General features: G+C 36.1%; 1 protein-coding gene across 5 annotated transcripts in view; it reads right to left on the reverse strand.

Annotated features, from left to right (window-relative positions):
- Window positions 1-18842, reverse strand: part of Klhl5 (kelch like family member 5) — a 57874-nt gene that overhangs the window by 33868 nt on the left and 5164 nt on the right. Inside the window, exons 2-3 of one of the 5 annotated variants that reach the window (XM_090343710.1) lie at window positions 3447-3923; window positions 2270-2368 (exon numbers count right to left, since the gene is read on the reverse strand). The exons of 2 other annotated variants lie outside the window; for them this stretch is intronic. In XM_090343710.1, coding sequence (XP_090199836.1) covers window positions 2270-2368; window positions 3447-3829 — 482 coding nt within the window. In that variant the 5' untranslated portion in view covers window positions 3830-3923. Of the gene's footprint in view, window positions 1-2269; window positions 2369-3446; window positions 3924-18842 lie in introns of those variants that run through there. 2 more of the 5 variants (XM_090343711.1, XM_090343709.1) reach the window with 2 other exon arrangements.

The raw sequence follows: 18842 nt of genomic DNA on the forward strand, positions 1-18842 counted from the left end.
TTTCTTTCTCATTTAGGATTTACTTTGGTTTTTTTTTTTTTTTTTTGATTGGTCGTAGGTTTGAACTCTGGGCCTGTGTATTGTCCCTGAGCTCTTCAGCTCAAGGCTAGCCCTCTGCCATGTTGAGCCACAGTGTCACTTCCAGTTTTCTGGTGGTTAACTGGAGATGAGTCTTATAGACATTTGTGCCTGGGCTGGCTTTTAGCCAAGCAACTCAGAAGGCTGAGATCTGAGGAGTTTATATTTTAATATAAATGACTCAGATGGTTCTCGTGGAGAGACAGTGAATTGACTCTAGACCCAAGATCAAAGTAAAAAAGCAGGGCCAGGCATGGTGGCTCATGCCTATAATCCTAGCTACTCAGGAGGCTGAGATGTGAGGATCAAGATTCAAAGCCAGCCCAGGCACAAAAGGACTCTTATCTCTAATTAAACCTCTATGGGCTTGGCTCAAGAGCAGAGTGGTAACCTTCAGCTGAAGAGCTCAGGGACAGTGCCCAGGCCCAGAGTTCAAGCCCCATGACACACACACAGACACACACAGACACAAACACACACACACACACACACACACACACACACACACACACACACACACACAAAAGCAGGACATTTTAAAACCGTTTAGACAGAAAGTGGAAATGACCAGGGGAATCTAATGTTCAGGCATATAATTCTCATAGCCAGAAATATATCTGGCAGGGCCAGGAGTATAGCTTAGTGGTAGAGTAGTTGCCAAAGCATGCACGAAGTCCTGGGCTTGATTCCCTGGAACCACACACAGAAAAAGCCCAAAGTGGTGCTGTGGCTCAAGTGGTAGAGTGCTGACCTTGAAAAAGCTCATGGACAGTGCCCAGGCCCTAAGTTCATGCCACAGGACTGGCAAAAAAAGAAAAAAAGAAATAGAAATATATCTGGCAAATGATATTACTTATATATATTCCCAACTCCAGCTTTCAATGTCCTGATCAATGGAGGGTGTTGCAAGTCTCAAGTTGCAAAATCACTCAGCCTTCTTCTACTTTTTCTAATACCTGAAAAATTCAGTTAAAATTCTGAGACCTGTGTAAATATTATGACTATTTATCATGTTATATGTATATATTTCCTAATTGTTTTAGTACCTTTTAAGATACCAATCTATAATGTATGCAAAACATTTCCTATGTTATTTGCAAATATTATATAATAAAATTGTAACCAAGCTATATGCAAATATGTAATGAATGTCATTAAAATTTCTCCTGACATTAACAATGATAGCCTTTGATTTGTTTATTATAGAACAACCACTTAGAGAAGTCAGGATGTTCACTTAATCAAAAAGCTGAGAGCAAATAAATATCTTTGGGAAAAAGTCAAAACTATAGAATCAGAGGAAATGTAAGTGCTAGATACGTTTAATCTAGAAAAATGGAAAAGTGAAAGTGTAACACACACAGGACAGTCTATAATGTAGGTATTTTTCCCTTAAGTGATATGCTAAGACTGAAGTTTTAAAACATCAGGAATTTGGTTTAAGATCATCAGGAATATATATATTCCCCTAATGCCTAAAATTAGAGGCATTTTCTTTCAATACACTTTATTTCTAAAATAATAATGAAAGTTTGCTCTCTGAAATGCAAACTATCTACTACCACCTTACTTTGATCAGTTTTCTTAAGTTTTTAAAATGACTGTTCACTTCTTGTTTTTAAAATACCATTTTCTTTTTGATCTATCAATAAAATATCGATTTATAATTCTTGAGAAATGCATACAGCAATCTCTCAATACAAAAATTTCCTTTTCTCTCATAATAAAATGCCCTGTGAAGATGATATTTCACCATGCTATGACTAAGAATAGATGTTTTCAATTTCAGGTATCATCAGCTAAGCCAATTACCATTTATAGGAAGTAAATTATAGTGACCACTATGTGTATATTCTTCCCGACATTACATATAATTTTTTAGGAAATAGATTCATGTTAAAAATTTTATAACCTATGTTGTAAAGAAATGAACATTTCCTTTTTTTCTAATTCTGTTTAGAAAAATTTCATAAATCAATTTTCAAATGGAACAATAATTATCCTTCAGTTTCTCACAAAAATGATAAATGAACCTTTTACTGTGCAAGTTATTCTCTTTATGGCAACAAGTATCCACAGAAAATACAAAACACTGCTTGAGTAGTCTCTGCAACAAAATTAGTAGTTTTCTAGTCCCTTATAAGAATGCCACGTCATGAACTAATGTAAGAAAATTAAATGCACTATTTACCTATGTAAAGATATTCCCTTCTCTCCATTATACAATTGATTACAGATGACTGGTCTATATTTTTTATCATTCCAACACCACAATTCAGAATTCCACGTTCTGAAGGTTAGAGAGTAAAAGATAGTAAATATCCTCAATCAGGAGATCTTTATGTATATGAATTAATTTTATTTCAATCCCTTTTGATGCTTATATTAACAATAACAAAGCAAAACCTGTCAAGAAACTTTAAGTCAAATGATATGCTACTTGTGTTTTAAATTATTTAGAAATATTTTCCAATGAAGATGAGTTAAAAAGATGACTTAGGCTCTAACTTGTTAGATGGTATGTTATAGTTGTCCAAACTAATTACTAAGAATATTTACTCTTAAAAAACAAACTGAAACCACATTCCAAGGGCGATTAAGGAAATCATTATGAAATTATTATTTTCTTTACTTTTTTCTTCTAATCTATTGCCCTTCTTGCCCCATTTTCACCAGTGGATGACATTCCTCTACATTCCTTTAAACTCTCCAAGAATGTCCTTCCTTTCTCTAAACAGCAGGAATCTCAGTAAAAGTGAAGGTAACAGAAATTAGTAGCTGTCATCTTGAAAATAGATGTGTGACTTGGTATTTTTCTGTGTTAAGAGAGCAGCAACAGAAACAGGACAAAGAGAAATAACCACAGAAAAATAGTATTGACAACTAAAATGGTGTCAAAAATGGGCAACTACCACGTGGATAGCTTTGTAAAACATTCGTTTCCATTCAATTTAAAATGACCATCTTCGATCATTAGCTAAAATGTGACAAAATTTTATACTATAGAAACGTCTTCTGTAGTTTTGCCATACATTTAGAAAGCACATAAATAAAGCCAACCACTAGGTGATGATGCTTAAAATTGCTCCTATATATTGTTTTCAAAGCAGAGTCAGATCTACGTATGAAAAGACAAGCTATTTCAAAATGAATGTGATTTGTTATCTCTAGAATTTTACAGAATTAATATTGGAGTATTTTTTAAAATCCCAGCAAAAAGTACTGCATGTTTATACCAAGACAGATTTATGCTGATGCTTGTAAATGTACATATAAGCATATATTTTAAACAATAAATACTACGCTATTTTAGGACACTACAGAGTATACTCCCACACCCCATTTCTAACAGTAAGAAAATAATCAACCTGCATGAACTGGAATCAGATTCATTTTCTTCTTCGCTAGTGCCATCATCCACTTCTGGTCTATCCAGCCAGTGTGCACCGCCACAATCTTCTGCTGTAAACTCAAATGCAGGGACTTCAGAGGTGGATGCCATTGGCCAAGCAGGTGAATTCTGAAAATCCAGTTGGCTGGACCTTCGGTAACCAATTGAAGCCAAAGGCAATTGTAGGCTACATGGATCTAAAAACTTTCTCCCACCGTTTGCTCCAGTCTGTCCTCGATTCCAAAATTCTCCCTGCTGGCTGTCAACTGCAGAATTAGGAGATGATGCTTGATGGCCAAACCACCTCCATCTGATTTTCAAAATCTGTTTCACATCAAACTCTTTACGAGAACCAGACATCCTCAGTGAAACCAAGTGATCGTCTAGGCAACGGGCAAAAAGCACTGCACACAGATATGTGCATCCAACCAAGACAAGAGAAGTATATGCCCTGCTGTACACAACAAACAGATCGAGAGGAAAATAAATCACTTCACATATATCTGTATTTACTCGCATGCCAATGTATCTATCAGATTATAAAGAACAAAAGATAATGAATAAAGATGAAACAAGGTGGAACATTCCGTTCAATCAGAGCAAACTCTGATCCACCTATCCTGAAGCAGCTAGACCACTTTCCCAGCTCTCCTTTCCCAATCTGACCATTAGCTCTCACCAAACACTCACAGCATTCATTAAAGTCCTTTCAAATGCAGAATACCACCCCCTTTTCTTAGACGCAAAAGACTGAGACTGAAAGCACTATCCCAGTGCAGTGTCTCAGTCTCTCCGGCTTAGTGTATTAACTCTTTTATTGCTGAAACGAAAAAAGGATTCCAGAGCATTTTCCTTTGTACTTAAAAAACAATTTATAATGGACACATTCCTATTTTTAAATCAAACAGCTAGATAAGATACCATACAACAGGTTCTATAAAAATCATTTTTTTTAATTAGGTAAGTTATGACGACTGTCAAGCTTTGCTCTTTGAATGAGGGGAAGCGGGGAAGGAGTACAAAGGTGGGGCTCCAGATTGTTACCTTCCGCCTTTATCTGAAAAGGAGTGCGTACAATTAATGAGGTAAGATCGTGGGTAAGACTTCATCTGAACAAAGACTAATAAAAAGAATTGGAAGCAAAAGTTTGAAAACTGCCAAGGATTAAAATATGACAGTTCTTACTCTTTTCTGAATAAATGACCTGAAGCCAATACTGCTCTGTATTTCAGATAAGAGTCCCTTCCATTTAATAGACTAGTTAAAATTTCCAAAATACTACTTAGGAAAAGGAAAATGTGGCATTTAAGGAGGCTATTTCTTGGGTATATTAATGTCCTAATTGGGGGTACCCCCTGTTGTTGGCAAAACAAAGCAAGGGTGTGAAGACAGACACAGTGAAGGCAAGTTAATAGACAAAACAAATAAAAATCAAATTTTAAAATGCTGAGTATTTACAGTAATTCATGCACAATTAGGTACTGTAAGGACACAAAAAATGTAAACATCTTGCTTTCTAATGTCTAGCAGAATGAAATCTAGTTATTATAACACAAATATTTTACTAGTTAAAATACAAAACATTGTAATGCTAAAATACATTTTGAAACCTATAAATACATAACTTCAGTTTTCAGGGTCCTCGCTGTCTATTCATGTATCAATATCACACAAAAGGCTGTACTTCTATTGGCTGAATAAAAAAACACAACAAACTAAGAGCTACTTTGGAATCGTGGAAAAGTATTGTAGAACATATATCATAACCTCAAACAGCACCTTATGAGGAGCAAGAAAAGCCACATACAACTGCATGTTAAGGAAGAAAAAGATATGAGGAAGGTGTAGAGTGGTGTGGGCCAGGTTTACTAGATAGCAGGCTTCTAAGAGTAGGAAGATGTTCAGGGAGAATGATGATAGACTGATAGAAGATAAGACAGGTATGAAGAAGGAGGGGAGCATACTGACAAGGAAAGAGGGCAAGTATCAGCTTGATCAGCCAGCCAGACATACCTAATTAATTTTAAAGAGTGAAATAAAGTTAGATGAATCTGATGAGATAAAATGTCTTGAACACAAAGCAAATGTGTTATTAAGTGGCCTGTTGAACAGGGCAATGTTTTAGAAAATTAATTTGGGGTCATACGCAGGCTGCACTGGACAAGGAAGGTGGAGAAGGAAATTACTTCTTTCCCTGACAGACTGCTTCAGGATATCCATACTGCTCTAACTCCAAGAACCTAGCTTTACTTCTACTTTCCCATGAAGATAAACAGCTTCATCAATCAAGACAGTCGATATTATGTTGCTTCCTCTTTAGCAATGCTGTGTGTCTCCTGATTTCTCTGATTTTAAAATCCTACTCATCTTACTCCATCAAGGTAGAATTCTAGAACTTTTTTTTTTTTTTTGCCAGGCCTGGGGCTTGAACTCAAGGTCTGGCACTGTCCCTGAGCTTATTTGCTCAAGGCTAGCACTCTACCACTTGAGCCACAAGACCACTTCTGGCTTTTTCTGTTTATGTGGTACTAAGGAGTCGAATCTAAGACTTCATGCTCGCTAGGTAAGTACTCTACCACTAAGCCACACATTCAGACCTATCTAGAACATTTCTTCAATTACTTTAGTCCTCTCCCTGACAAAGGCTTCTGAAAATTGGGGGAGGGCAGACTTCAGAGAGTACTAATGGCACTGAGTGGATAAGGACCAGAACTAATAGACAGCTTGCCATGCATGATACGGCTGACACAATGAAAGTCCATCCCCACTGCAGCTCATAATGATCTTGCCGTCAGTCTCTTTTCTTTAAGTATTTACCCAAGGGTCCATGTGTTCCCTAACAGATCTTGCTTTCATGAAATTTTAAACTTATACTCTTAACAAAGGGAAAATAAAATGAATATTTCAAAGGAACAAATTTTAACAAATGTAATTCATAAAAATAACATTTTATATTGGATTCAGTAGATCAGTGGTGTGAACGCACAGACCTAAAGTCCTCATTATAGTAAATTCTGGCTTTAATAGCTATAAGTCACTTTAATGATTTTGCTGTTTGGTTGCTTGTATGAAGTCTGAACTCAAGGCCATTGAGAGATGAGGTATTTCTTTCCATTATTTCTCAGCCTCCTGAGTAGCTAGGATTATATACGCATGAGTCATTTTGACTAGGCTTTAAGCATTATTTCTCTAGAAGAAATTCTAAGATTAACAGAGATGAATGTTACAGATATGAAGGTTAAATTATTCCCTTATTCCCATGAAGGTCCAAAAGTTCTTTTAGCCAAAAATTTGAGCTCTACATTGAATAAATTACTATCTCATTACTGTTGTAGCTGTTTTATGTGGCTATCGGTAGGAGGATCCATGATCTTAAAGGTACACCGGAATTATGGGTTGGAAAAGGCCAGCTTGTAGTATTTAATTCTTAATGCCAGGAAAACGGGTTTATTTATTTTTTTCTTTTTTTTTATTGTAATTAATAAAAGGGTTACATGATATTTGCCAGATAGAAAGTGTATTAATTCACATACATTGATACCCTTTCACATGTCTTTTATTTACACACATATATACACACATATACATATGTATATATGTATATATATGTTCATACATATATGTACAAGCATATTCTTTTATTCACACACATTATATAGTTCAGCTTTTAATTTTTAAATTTAAAAATTTTTTTTTTTGCCAGTCCTGGGCTTGAGCTCAGGGCCTGAGCACTGTCCTTGGCTTTTCTCAAGGCTAGAGCTCTACCACTTGAGCCTCAGCACCACTTCCAGCTTTTTTCTATGTATGTGGTACAGAGGAATCGAACCCGGGTCTTCATGCATGCTAGGCAAGCACTTTAACCACTAGGCCAAACTCCTGGCCCATATATATATATACACTTATATATATATATATAAGTGTATATATATGTGTGTGTGTGTGTGTGTGTGTGTGTGTGTGTGTGTGTGTATGTATACATACACACTAACCTCCCCCCCACACCTTTTTGGTTTTATTTTTTTTTTGGGTTGGTCATGGGGCTTGACCTCTGGGCCTGGGGGCTGTCCCCAGTAGCTCAAGGCTACTGCCCTACCCTTGAGCTTGGGTATTGTCCCTGAGTTCTTTAACTCAAGGCTACTGCCCTACCCCTTGAGCCACAGCCCCACTTCTGGTTTTCTAGTGGTTAACTGGAGAAAACAGTCTCATGGACTTTAGTATCTGGGTTGGCTTTGAACTAACATCCTCACATCTCAGCCTCCAGAGTAGCTAGGATTACAGGTGGAAGCCACTGCACCCTTCCTTTTTTTTGCCAGTCCTGGGGGTTTGAACTCAGGGCCTGAGTCCTTGGGCTTTCTTAAGGTTAGAGCTCTATCACTTGAACCACACCACCACTTCTGGATTCTTCTATGTATGTGGTACCAAGGAATCGAACCTGGGTCTTCTTGCATGCTAGGCAAATGCTCTAGCACTAGGCCAAATTCCCAGACCAAAATCTCCCTTTTTTTGTTTTTGCCAGTCATGGGGCTTTGAACTAAGGGCCTGAGCACTGTCCTTGGGCTTTTTCCTCAAGGCTACTGCTCTACCCCTCAAGCCACAGCACCACTTCCAGCTTTTTTCTATGTATGTGGTACTGAGGAATCAAACCTGGATCTTTGTGCATGCTAGGCAAACACTCTACCACTAGGCCAAACTCCTGGCCCCAAAAACCCTTTTACATGAGTGGATTTGTTCCATTATTTTCAGTTACTTGTCATTGTTCACTAATTCTCAACATAGAAATTACACAGATGCTCACATCTCTCTCCATGTTAAAATAATATATAACCACATATATACATTTATATGAGTTTTGGTTATTGCTAAGAAGGATCACATTTCTACCATTATTATTATTTTAATTTCTCACCTCATTGCATGAAAATAGAGACTAACAATATTTTAACAGTTCATAACATTGCATAATTGTAAAAGTAATTCATCAACTGGGAGGGGTGAGGGGAGGGAAAGTGGGAAAAAAACATGGGAAGGGGTATCAATGTTCAAGAAGTAATGTACCTACTATCTGATGAATGTAACTGTAACTTCTCTATCCATTATCACAATTAAAATCAATTAGAAAAATTCATTAAGCTATTTGTTTCCTAATGGAAATGTGGGATAATTTCCATTTTTTTGTCTGTTTGCTATTAAGATCATGTACAGTAAACATCTCTGTAAGTCTTTCATTTCTATGGAATTTATTTCTAAGGGAAGTGTTAAGTTGAAGGTACAGAAATTTGAGCTTTTGACTTTTTTTTAAATTTACAATTGAATCATAGAGTGCATGCTTCTTACCTGTTTTCATAAGCCTGACATTTCACAATGAATCTTATAATTCTTTTAACTCCAGATGAGTACTGGATGTGGTTTATAACTTCATAGAGGTTTATCTGGCTATTTCTGAGCTACTTACTTTTTTTTTTTTTGCCTATTTTTTCCTCTTAGGTCATTTACCTTTGACTCATCACCAAATGGAGCTTTTTGCACATTATAGACATTCAAGTTGTTTTGTTATTGTTTAGTAAATATTTTTTTGTTTTAATCTATTTTCCAGATGGATAGCAATGTTTTTATATGAAAGTTTGCACCCAGTAGAAGAGTGTACAAGTGACAAGTACATGAATTTTTATGATACAAACCCATTATATAATCTTCAACGAGACTCAGGAACAATTACTGTGATCATCAAAAGACTTAGCAAGTCTTCCTCATACCCCTTCCTAAATATAACTACAATTCTTATGATAAATTATATTCTTCTGCATTTTAACTTCATTCCAATGTATTCTTTTATTTCCTATTATTTTGAAAGCAATTAGTAGTCTTAGGCTGGAGGTGTATCTCAGTAGTAGACTTCTTGTCTTAACACATGCAAGAATCTGGGTTTAGTCCCAACATCATAAGAAAAAAAAATCTGTACTGTGTAGCAGCTGAAGGTTAGTTTTTATGGTTATATAGTATTTTATTGTATAAATATATAACATCAAAGCCCTTTCTATTTCTGATGTTTCAGTTGTTTCTAGTTTTAAAATTTTGCTATAAATACTCTTACATGTGTTGTCTAGTCTGCATATACATGAAGTATACATGTGTCCAAGTGTGACTGTTACCGATTTATACTCCTATGAGCAGTGCATGAGAAATGTAGTTACTCAACATCCTGCCAACATTGGTACTGCCATTCTGTTGGGTACAGAGAGGTGCCACACCATTTGCTTCTCTGTAATGCTATCAAGTAATATTTCATGTTTATCATTCATTACTTTGATATCCTCTACGCAATGGATGTTTAGGTCTCATGCTCTTATTTTTAACTGCCTATTCTTATATTTCTGATTGTAAGAGCTCTAATATTTGTTATTGTCCTTATGAAACATATGTAGTTAGCTAAGTATTAATGTTTTTATGGCATGAAACTCAACATTTATTTAATTTTCCTTCTGTCCCAACAACTTGGGGTGTGTGTGTGTGTGTGTGTGTGTGTGTGTGTGTGTGTATAAAATACTGGAGCTAAAAATCCAGGCCTATGCATTGTCACTTCACTTTTTCACTTAAAGCTAGCAGACTACCATTTGAACTAGAGCTCAACTTCCAGTACTTTTGTAAGGTTAATTGGAGACAAGAATCTCCCAGACTTGCTTGAGCTGACTTTGAACTAGCCTCCTGAGTAGCTAAGATTAAAGGTATGAGCCATTGGCACCTGGCTTGTCCCATCAACTGCTGCTATACAATATAAAAACTGATTCAGCCAAATGTTACCGGAATGGACATTACTAGTCCATGTAATGTGTGTATCTTATCATTCTCTGGTCATGAAGCTGAATTTTTTTTGTAGCACTTACCACTCTATGGCATATTAGGTGTTCACTTACTGTCTTTGATTTCACTATAAGGTAATTTCCAGTGAAATTTTGCTTTAGTTCTGTACTATAACCCCAGTGCATTTATATAGGTTAATGGCAAACAGTGCTCAATAAATATTTCTCTAATAATGAACAAACCCAACAATTACAGGAGCATTGTTAAAAATGACTTATACTATATACTGTCAATTGTAAAATGAAGCATGAACTTAGTATTTCTTAAAACATGAAAGCAAGCTGGGTGCCCGTGGCTCATGCCTGTAATCCTAGCTAGTCAGAAGGCTGAGATTTGAGGATTGCAGTTGGAAGCCAGCCAGGGTAGGAAAGTCCAATTAACTACCAAAAAATGGGAAGTGGTGCTGTGGACCAAAGTGCTAAAGTGCTAGCTTTGAGCAAAAAACCCCAAAACAACAAGCTCAGGGACAGTATCCAGGCATTAAGTACAATTCCCATAACAAACAAAGGAAAAAAAGGAAGGGAGGGAGGAAGAAAGGAAGGAAGGAAGGAAAAGAGAGAGAGAGATTGATTTACTTCTGGTGATAAAATCTTTTCAATATTTTGGCTTAAAAAATAATACATTGCTCTTTTAAAATTTTTACTTTTTAAACCTCATTTTTAAAGCATTTATTAACGTTGATTTTTACATCATATTTTAAATGACAAGTTTAACATACAAGTGTTCAAGGAGGGAATCTCTATTTACAATCACTGGGACTTAGTTTTAAACTTCATTTTTAAGGCATAGACATTACTTTGAAATCTAATGGCTAAATGGCAGTTTTCAAACTGACATGTTTTTTCAAATGGATTATAAAATTGTAATCTACACCTCTTTTATCTTAATATATTTGCTTTAGTTCAAGTTAAACTTGAAACACATAAGCTCATGTTATTTAAAACAGATAAATGTCAACTATGAATATATTTTTCAGAAATGTATTTTGAAATTTCTGCCTCAAATTTGCTCAAATATTAATCTGCGAATTTAAAGATGACATTCAATTTTATAAAAGAAACAATTAAATGCCATTAGATAGAGAGATGAACACACTTCATGTGGCTTTTAAGCTATGACTCTGTAGTCTAATAAGCTTTAGGCATGTAAGCAGAATAAGTCAATGATGCCTTAGGCATGTAATACATTTTAACTGTTCTGTTATTTTTTTTTTAGATCTATAGCTTCACTCAACAATTTAAATCATAGCTATCTGGTAACTAGTTTATATGTAACCACTTTATTACCATTTTATAATTCTCACTTCATGTAAGAGTTTTAGATGATAGTATTTATGAATGATCAGTTAAATTGTATCTTATTGTCAGGGTTACATATAGAGGGGCTACATTTACATTCATCAGGTAGTAGGTACATTACTTCTTGAACATTGATAGCCCTTCTCATGTTTTCTCCCATTTTCTCTCCCAATCATCCCTCCCAATCACCTTGCTTTTTCCCTTCCCTTCCCTATTTCAAATAAACAAATAAACGTATATACAATATGCCGGATACCAAAGTCAGCTACAGTAACAAACTGAGATAAACCAAAAGAGAAAAAAAAAAAAAGATAGAGAAAAGAAAAGAAATAACTTCACATAGTACATTAAAAACAACAATCACAAAGATAAATAAACCTCTTGTTTCCCTATCCTAAAGTTCATTTTGCTTAGTCTCATCCTATATGACCATATATATGTACATAGCTTTTGGGCTACTGTGATCTTCTGCTAAGAGATCCTGATGAATACAATTGATAACAAATGAAGAAAACCATGCAGCCTATAAATAATCAGTTTTAACAGATCTATTCCTACAGTGTAGTATATGTTAACATGTTATATAATAACATGAATAAAATATACAATAACATATCATAATAAATTTATAAAAGCTGAATATAATAAAATACATAATAAAGACTAGAACTAACTTCATTATACTAATAACTAAGCAAAACTCTCCTTTCTAAACATTTTTTTAATTATAAAGAGAATGAGTTATATTACATAATTTCTAAACACTTTATAAAGTTTAGACATTTCAGGAAAGCTTAAAAACTTTATCAGACTAATCTATAAAAATTTATTTCTAAGCTGAGCGATGGCTCACGCTTACAATCTTAGCTACTCAGGAGGCTAATATCTAAGGATCAAGGTTCAAATCCAGCCTGGGCACAAAAGAACCTGAGACTCTTATCTCCAATTAACCTCTAGAAAACAGGAGGTGGGGCTTGGGTCCAGGGTAGGGAGATAGCCTTGAGCTAAAGAGCTCAGGTACAGCACTGGGGTAGGGTGATAGCCTTGAGCTGAAGAGCTCAGGGACAGTACCCAGTATGAATTCAAGCCCCATGACTCAATATATATATATATATATATATTATATTATATATATTTCTAGGGGTTGGGAGTATGACCTGTAGCAGTAGAGTGCTCGTCTAGTATGCAAGAAGCCCTGGTTTAGATTCCTCGGTACAACATACACAGAAAAGCCTGAAGTGGTGCTTTGACTCAAGTGGCAGAGCGCTAGCCTTGAGCAAAAAGTGTCCAAGGACAATGCCTACACCCTGAGTTCAAGCCTCAAGACTGACAAAAAAATTCTAAAATGTACATACTAATATCACTCTATTATCCAAATTCTACTTAGCACTTTGAAAGGTGTGATGGCAGAGAATATTAGTTATTTACCTAGATTAAAAAAGATAACTACAGAAATATTCTGTACTTTTCCAATCTCATTATTGTTATCAATGAAAAAAATCCTATATGTATGCAAGTTCAACAGACATTTGTTCTATATAAAGAATAGAAAATAAATATGAAAAAACATTTTTTGTAGAGTACATGACCATTCAAATACTTACTGAATTTAAATATTAAAAAATGAATTAATGATATAGGTCTTGATCATGAAAAGGAGGTTTGGAATGCAAGGCTTCCTGGTTTATGAAGGAATGTATGTATCCTCTACTTTGGTGAGGAAAAGATTATGAAGGTAAGGACTTATAGGTAAATTTCAAGAAGCTGAATTTAGCAGTGGCAAAAATGTTTTTATGAGGGCAGGGAGGTAGAACCAGTTTGAAAACTCTACAATGAAAGAGGCATTTATTGAATACCTCTTTAAAGTTGGCTGGAGGCCACAGAACTTGAAAGGGGATAAATATTTTTAAATTCAGAAACCTGAGTGACAGAGACCAAAATGACACGAGAATGAAAGAAGGATATAGTTGTAGAAAGATTAAGTGTGACTCTGGACAGTTTGATTTTAATTATCTATCTAGCCACAAAATAAAAGTCTAAAGCAGGATTAGCTTATCCCTTGAAAAGAACGGTCTCTTTAAGAAACCAGAGGAGTGTAGATAGAAGAATGCTGAGCTGTTAGCATTGGTTGTGTTTGAATTCGTTTCAAAATTACCACAAATGCTTATAATAAAATTTTGTTTGTAATTAGAAAAACTGAAAATAAGCCTTGAAATCCCATTTTAAGATCGCCAAGTACAATGTTCAATGATTTTGCTAAAAGTTGTTGATAATTATTTCTGATGCTGTCAGTAAATAAAATTTAAAAATCAAGGATTTAAGTTAGTTGAACAAGCTGATGGAGGGCTTTGGCTTGGCAAATAGAAAATACATATACTGGCATATACTGAAAATGGGGATATGAATTCACAGGACAAGCCACCTCATAAAGGGATTTTTGTTTTGTTTTTTGTATATTGAATACAAATATTATAATGTTTATCTATAAATAAGATTAAAAATATAGTGGAGTAAAGTTTAACCTTAAACTAAATTATGTCCACCTACCATACAATCCTATGACAGTCCATTCTACTTGCTCATATCAACTCAATCATTGTATCAAAATTACTTGTTAATACCTTCTCTATGAAGGTGAAGGGACTGTGGCTTTCAAGGCACTTATAACTCAGGAACTGACATTTAATTTAGAAACTGCAATTACAGCATGACAAAGAAATACAAGGCATTCACAGGATAAGCTAAAACAGGAGGGTAAACCAAGACAGTCACAATGAACCTCGGTCCAGTGAAAGTTACCCTGTGATAACATAGTTGTCAATTGCATGAAAAAGTTAGCAGTCATAGAAAGGCTATGTTAATACCCTTAAAGATTTTTTTATTTCAATAGGTACGTACACATCTACTCATAAACCTTTCTGTACTAGATTAAAACCATATACTGATAGTCTCCTAGTGGGCTAGGATAATCTTTCTTGTATAAGCCAAGCCAATAAGGATCTGTTATCTACATGATTTACACTTAGGCATTTTACACTGGAAGAACTAGCACATATGCACTTCTGATAGAATGCTCAAAAAATACAGAATCCATTAGAGCAGTGGTCTGACTAACATGAAGAAACCTGGTGCCAGGCTAAGTTCATTGCTTTCTTGAAGGAGGAAGTCCTACCACGAAAAAGAAAAAAAAAATGTGTCAGCTGAACAGTGTACTTAGTGATGTTGTTCATTTGTATTCTGGTGTGAGCTCCTTATTTCCCCGGGAACTACTAACAATTCAAAGACCAGGCAGCTGATCCAGGGTCTTTGATGGAACTACTGTGGACTTTGATGGCTCTTCTCTTAATCATTCACAATTGTCCAATGTCCAATTCAATTTGATAGGAAGTTTTTAATAACTCACTTTTTTTGAAACATCCAAAGCATTAATTTTCATAGGAATAACTTTACAATCTTTTAAATTCACATTTACTATAGTTTTAAATTCCCATAACATGTGCAACTGTTAAAAACCAGTTTGTGAATTATACAACTTACAGTTCTGTTCTGGGTAGCACATTGAGCCATGGGTGTTTAGCTGGCTATCGTGATTAGTTCATATATTTCACAGACAGAAAAGAGGGCATTGGGTTAAATCTGAGTCCATTAAAAGGTAGTGGTTTCAGAGTTCTTTGCTTTTATTTTTCTATATTATCATTAAATGATTGCCTAATTAATATGGCACAATAGCCTGAGCTAAGCCATTCATCAATCAGTATATAACTGGGGCAAATCACCAAAACCTTACATGTAAATCTTCTCATTTGCTAATTACAACTGGCCTACGAGGTAGATACAGTTGTTAACTACAAACAAGGACAGATTCCAAGTACATGGCTAGGTGTCTAATGAAGAATAGTAAAGTGAACGGTAATTCTACCAGTAAGGTCTGATCAAACTAATAATAAATAAGAACCAAGCATGGAAGTTCCCATGTTTAATCTCAGCATTCAGGAAGGTAAGACAGAAGGAATGTAAGTTCAAGACTAGCCTGGGATACATACTGAATTTGAGACTAATCTGAGATATACAACAACATCTTGTCTAAAAAACAAAAAACAAACAAAACCCAGCTGGATGCCAGGGCTCACATTTATAATTCTAGCTACACAGGAGTCTAAGACATGAAGAATCATGGTTTAAAGCCATTCCAGGCAGAAAAGTCCAATTAACCAGCAAAATGCTAGACTGCAGGTGTGACTGAAATGGCAGAGTATTAGCTATGAGTAAGAAAGCCAAGCAAGAGCATAAAGCTCTGAGTTTAATCAAGTGTCAGGAACAGTGTGCGTGTGCATGCATGCACACACACACATACACACACACATCAAAAAAACCATAACAACCCTCCCCATAAAAAAAACCCTACAACAAATTGATAATAACAAGGTACTAAAAGACTACTTGAAGAATACATTATTACTTACATAGAAATACTGTTAAATTCATCGTAGCTGCAATTACACACCACAGTGGCATTTATCTCCTAAATACAAGTACTTCAGATTTCTCCCTACTTGGTTCCCTCCATTTTGTCACTATTTCCTATAGGATAAAATGCTGACATGTGATGTTAAAAGTAAACTTAGCCACCTATCTGTAGTGATATCTGGTATTCAAACAGGAACCTCTTTTAAAAAGCTAAGCAAAGTAGCCAGGCACCCAAGGTGGCTAGTTCATGCCTGTACTCCTAACTACTCAGTAATGTGAGACTTGGAAGGTATCAGTTCAAGAATAAACATGTCAGAAAAGTTCATTAAATTGTATCTCCAAAATAACTAGCGAAAATCTAGGCTTAATGTATGGTTCAAGTGGTAGAGTGCTAGCTGAGCAAGCAAGCTAAATATGAGACCCTGAGCACTCCAATGTGGCCAAAAAATTTTCTTTGAAGTTGACCAAATTAATATTATATATCCTTTCTTTCTAAGATCATTTGCATAAGATTATAGTTAACTGTGAAAATAGCCATCTCAGTCTCCGGGTCTAGTTGAGAGGCAGAGCACATATCTGCTTAGCAAAACATGCAAAGGCCTGGGGGTTCAATCTTCCCCAGCATTGCAAAAAATAGAAAATAGCCTTTAGCTTGATAATGGGTAAGGATGGAGGAGAAGAGGGGAAGGAGAGGGAGAGGGAGAGTGCAAGGGGAAGGAGAGTATGGGAAAGAGGGAGAGGGAGAGGGGGAGGGGGAGGGGAGGGAGAGAGATTTCCTTGCTACACGCTCCTTAGATTTTTATGGATATACCTATTTGTATTTGCTGTGACACACAGACTGAAGCTGCAATAGTACAAAGGGGTAAGAACCACTGCTAATGCCTGATCTGTTATCTTTGGCATGTGCTGAGGCACCTAGCTGTCTTATGTGCCATAAAAAGTAACAGTGTGGATAACTGTCATTTTGTCTTTTACTGACCTGAACCAAGTCCAGAAGTGTTTCTGTCTTCCACAAGATGAAGGTAGAAAAGATAACCAATTAGTACTCTCATATATATATATTAACCAAAGTTGCCTAGGGGTCCCAACACAAAATGAACAAATCAAGAGATCAACTTGATTCTGCTGCAGGGCCAATCCTGTTTTATACACAATATATTTACATCAGAACAGCATACAAGCCAAACAAGAGAAGGGCAGCAAAGGATAATATAAACAACACAGAGGACAAAATGGGATGTTCATAATTAGAAATGGTTAATCACTACAAGCATTAATTAGACCACTTGAGCAAGTAAAATCACTCTAAACCTTAACCTAAAAAAATTAGTTTTTAAAAAGCCATCAATAAACTGCTATCATTGAGCTTCAACAAAAAGCAAAAGGGGGCCGGGAGTTTGGCCTAGTGGTTAAAGTGCTTGCCTAGCATGCACGAAGACCCGGGTTCGAGTCCTTGGTACCACATATATAGAAAAAGCCAGAAGTGGTGCTGAGGCTCAAGTGGTAGAGTTCTAGCCTTGAGAAAGTCCAAGGACAGTGCTCAGGCCCTGAGCTCAAGCCCAGGACTGGCAAAACAAAACAAAACAAAACAAAAAAAAGCAAAAGGGGACAAGCCAGTGATGAAATGGAAATCTGTGGAAGTTTCTTAGTGTTAATTGTATATTATGTTAAATCCAATGTGATTAAGAGGCCCCTCAGACTGGTCTTCTCAACCTCCAATGGGGAAGGGGATGACAAATAATGTTCAAGGACAAACTAGTTAGGCCCCTCCCAAAGAAGCATGCTAAACCTGTCCAGCAATTCTAAACTCCACAGAGCACAGAATTGTTTTTCTTTCTGCTTATCAGGAAAATATCTTCTTGATCCTCCAAAAAAGGCAAAATACTAGAAACCAACCTAGCAGCCTCAAGTCTAAATCCTCTCCTATCCACTGTCCTCAGTATAGCCCAAGGAACCTGGAATGCAATTTGTGACTAAACCATTCTAAAACAAGGTTTGATTCCCTTATTTTTGATCTAGCAGATAATAAAAGTCAACCTCTTTAGTATGGAGTTCGGGTGTTTTAATCCTAAAATAGTCCTTTTGGTAATTTCATCACACTTTTACCTATGATTAAAGTTAACACACACTACATCAAGATAAGCAAAATATACCGAATGCAAGGCACTGTGGATAGTACACATGTGGACAGAGTTAACAGAAGCATATGCCTTTCAGCTAAGTCTATGGAGTTGTGAAAGAGATAGTGAGTCCTGTGTGTGTTTTGTACCAGTCCCGGGGCTTGAACTTTGGGCCTGGGAGCTGTCCCTGGGCTCCTTTTTGCTTAAGGCTAGATTACCACTTGAGTCACGGCACCACTTCCCACTTTTCTGCAATTAACTGGAGATAAAAGACTTTCCCACCCTAGCTAGCATGGAACCATCCTCAGATCTTAGCCTCACAATGAGCTAGGGTTCCAGATGTGAGGCACTAGTGCCCAGCTCTGTGTTGCTTCTTCAGTCACTACCCAGAAGGTACGGGAGCTGCTCTGGGAGGACTGACTACTGCGAGGATCACGCCCACAGACAAGGAACAGTGTGGATAACCAGTTGGTAATCTGTGACTTCCATCTAATACTCATCTGAACAAAAGCCTATGGTATGGTAGTTTTCTGCATCTGAACAATTTAACCGAATCTAGATTTCTTTCCATAGAAATGAGTACAAGCACATTTTAGAATGCAAATGTTTTCCATGACTGAACCCGAGCTC

This window comes from Megascapheus bottae, chromosome 13, assembly GCF_031878675.1.
Source record: "Megascapheus bottae isolate mThoBot1 chromosome 13, mThoBot2.hap1, whole genome shotgun sequence".
Taxonomy (NCBI): Eukaryota; Metazoa; Chordata; class Mammalia; order Rodentia; family Geomyidae; genus Megascapheus; species Megascapheus bottae.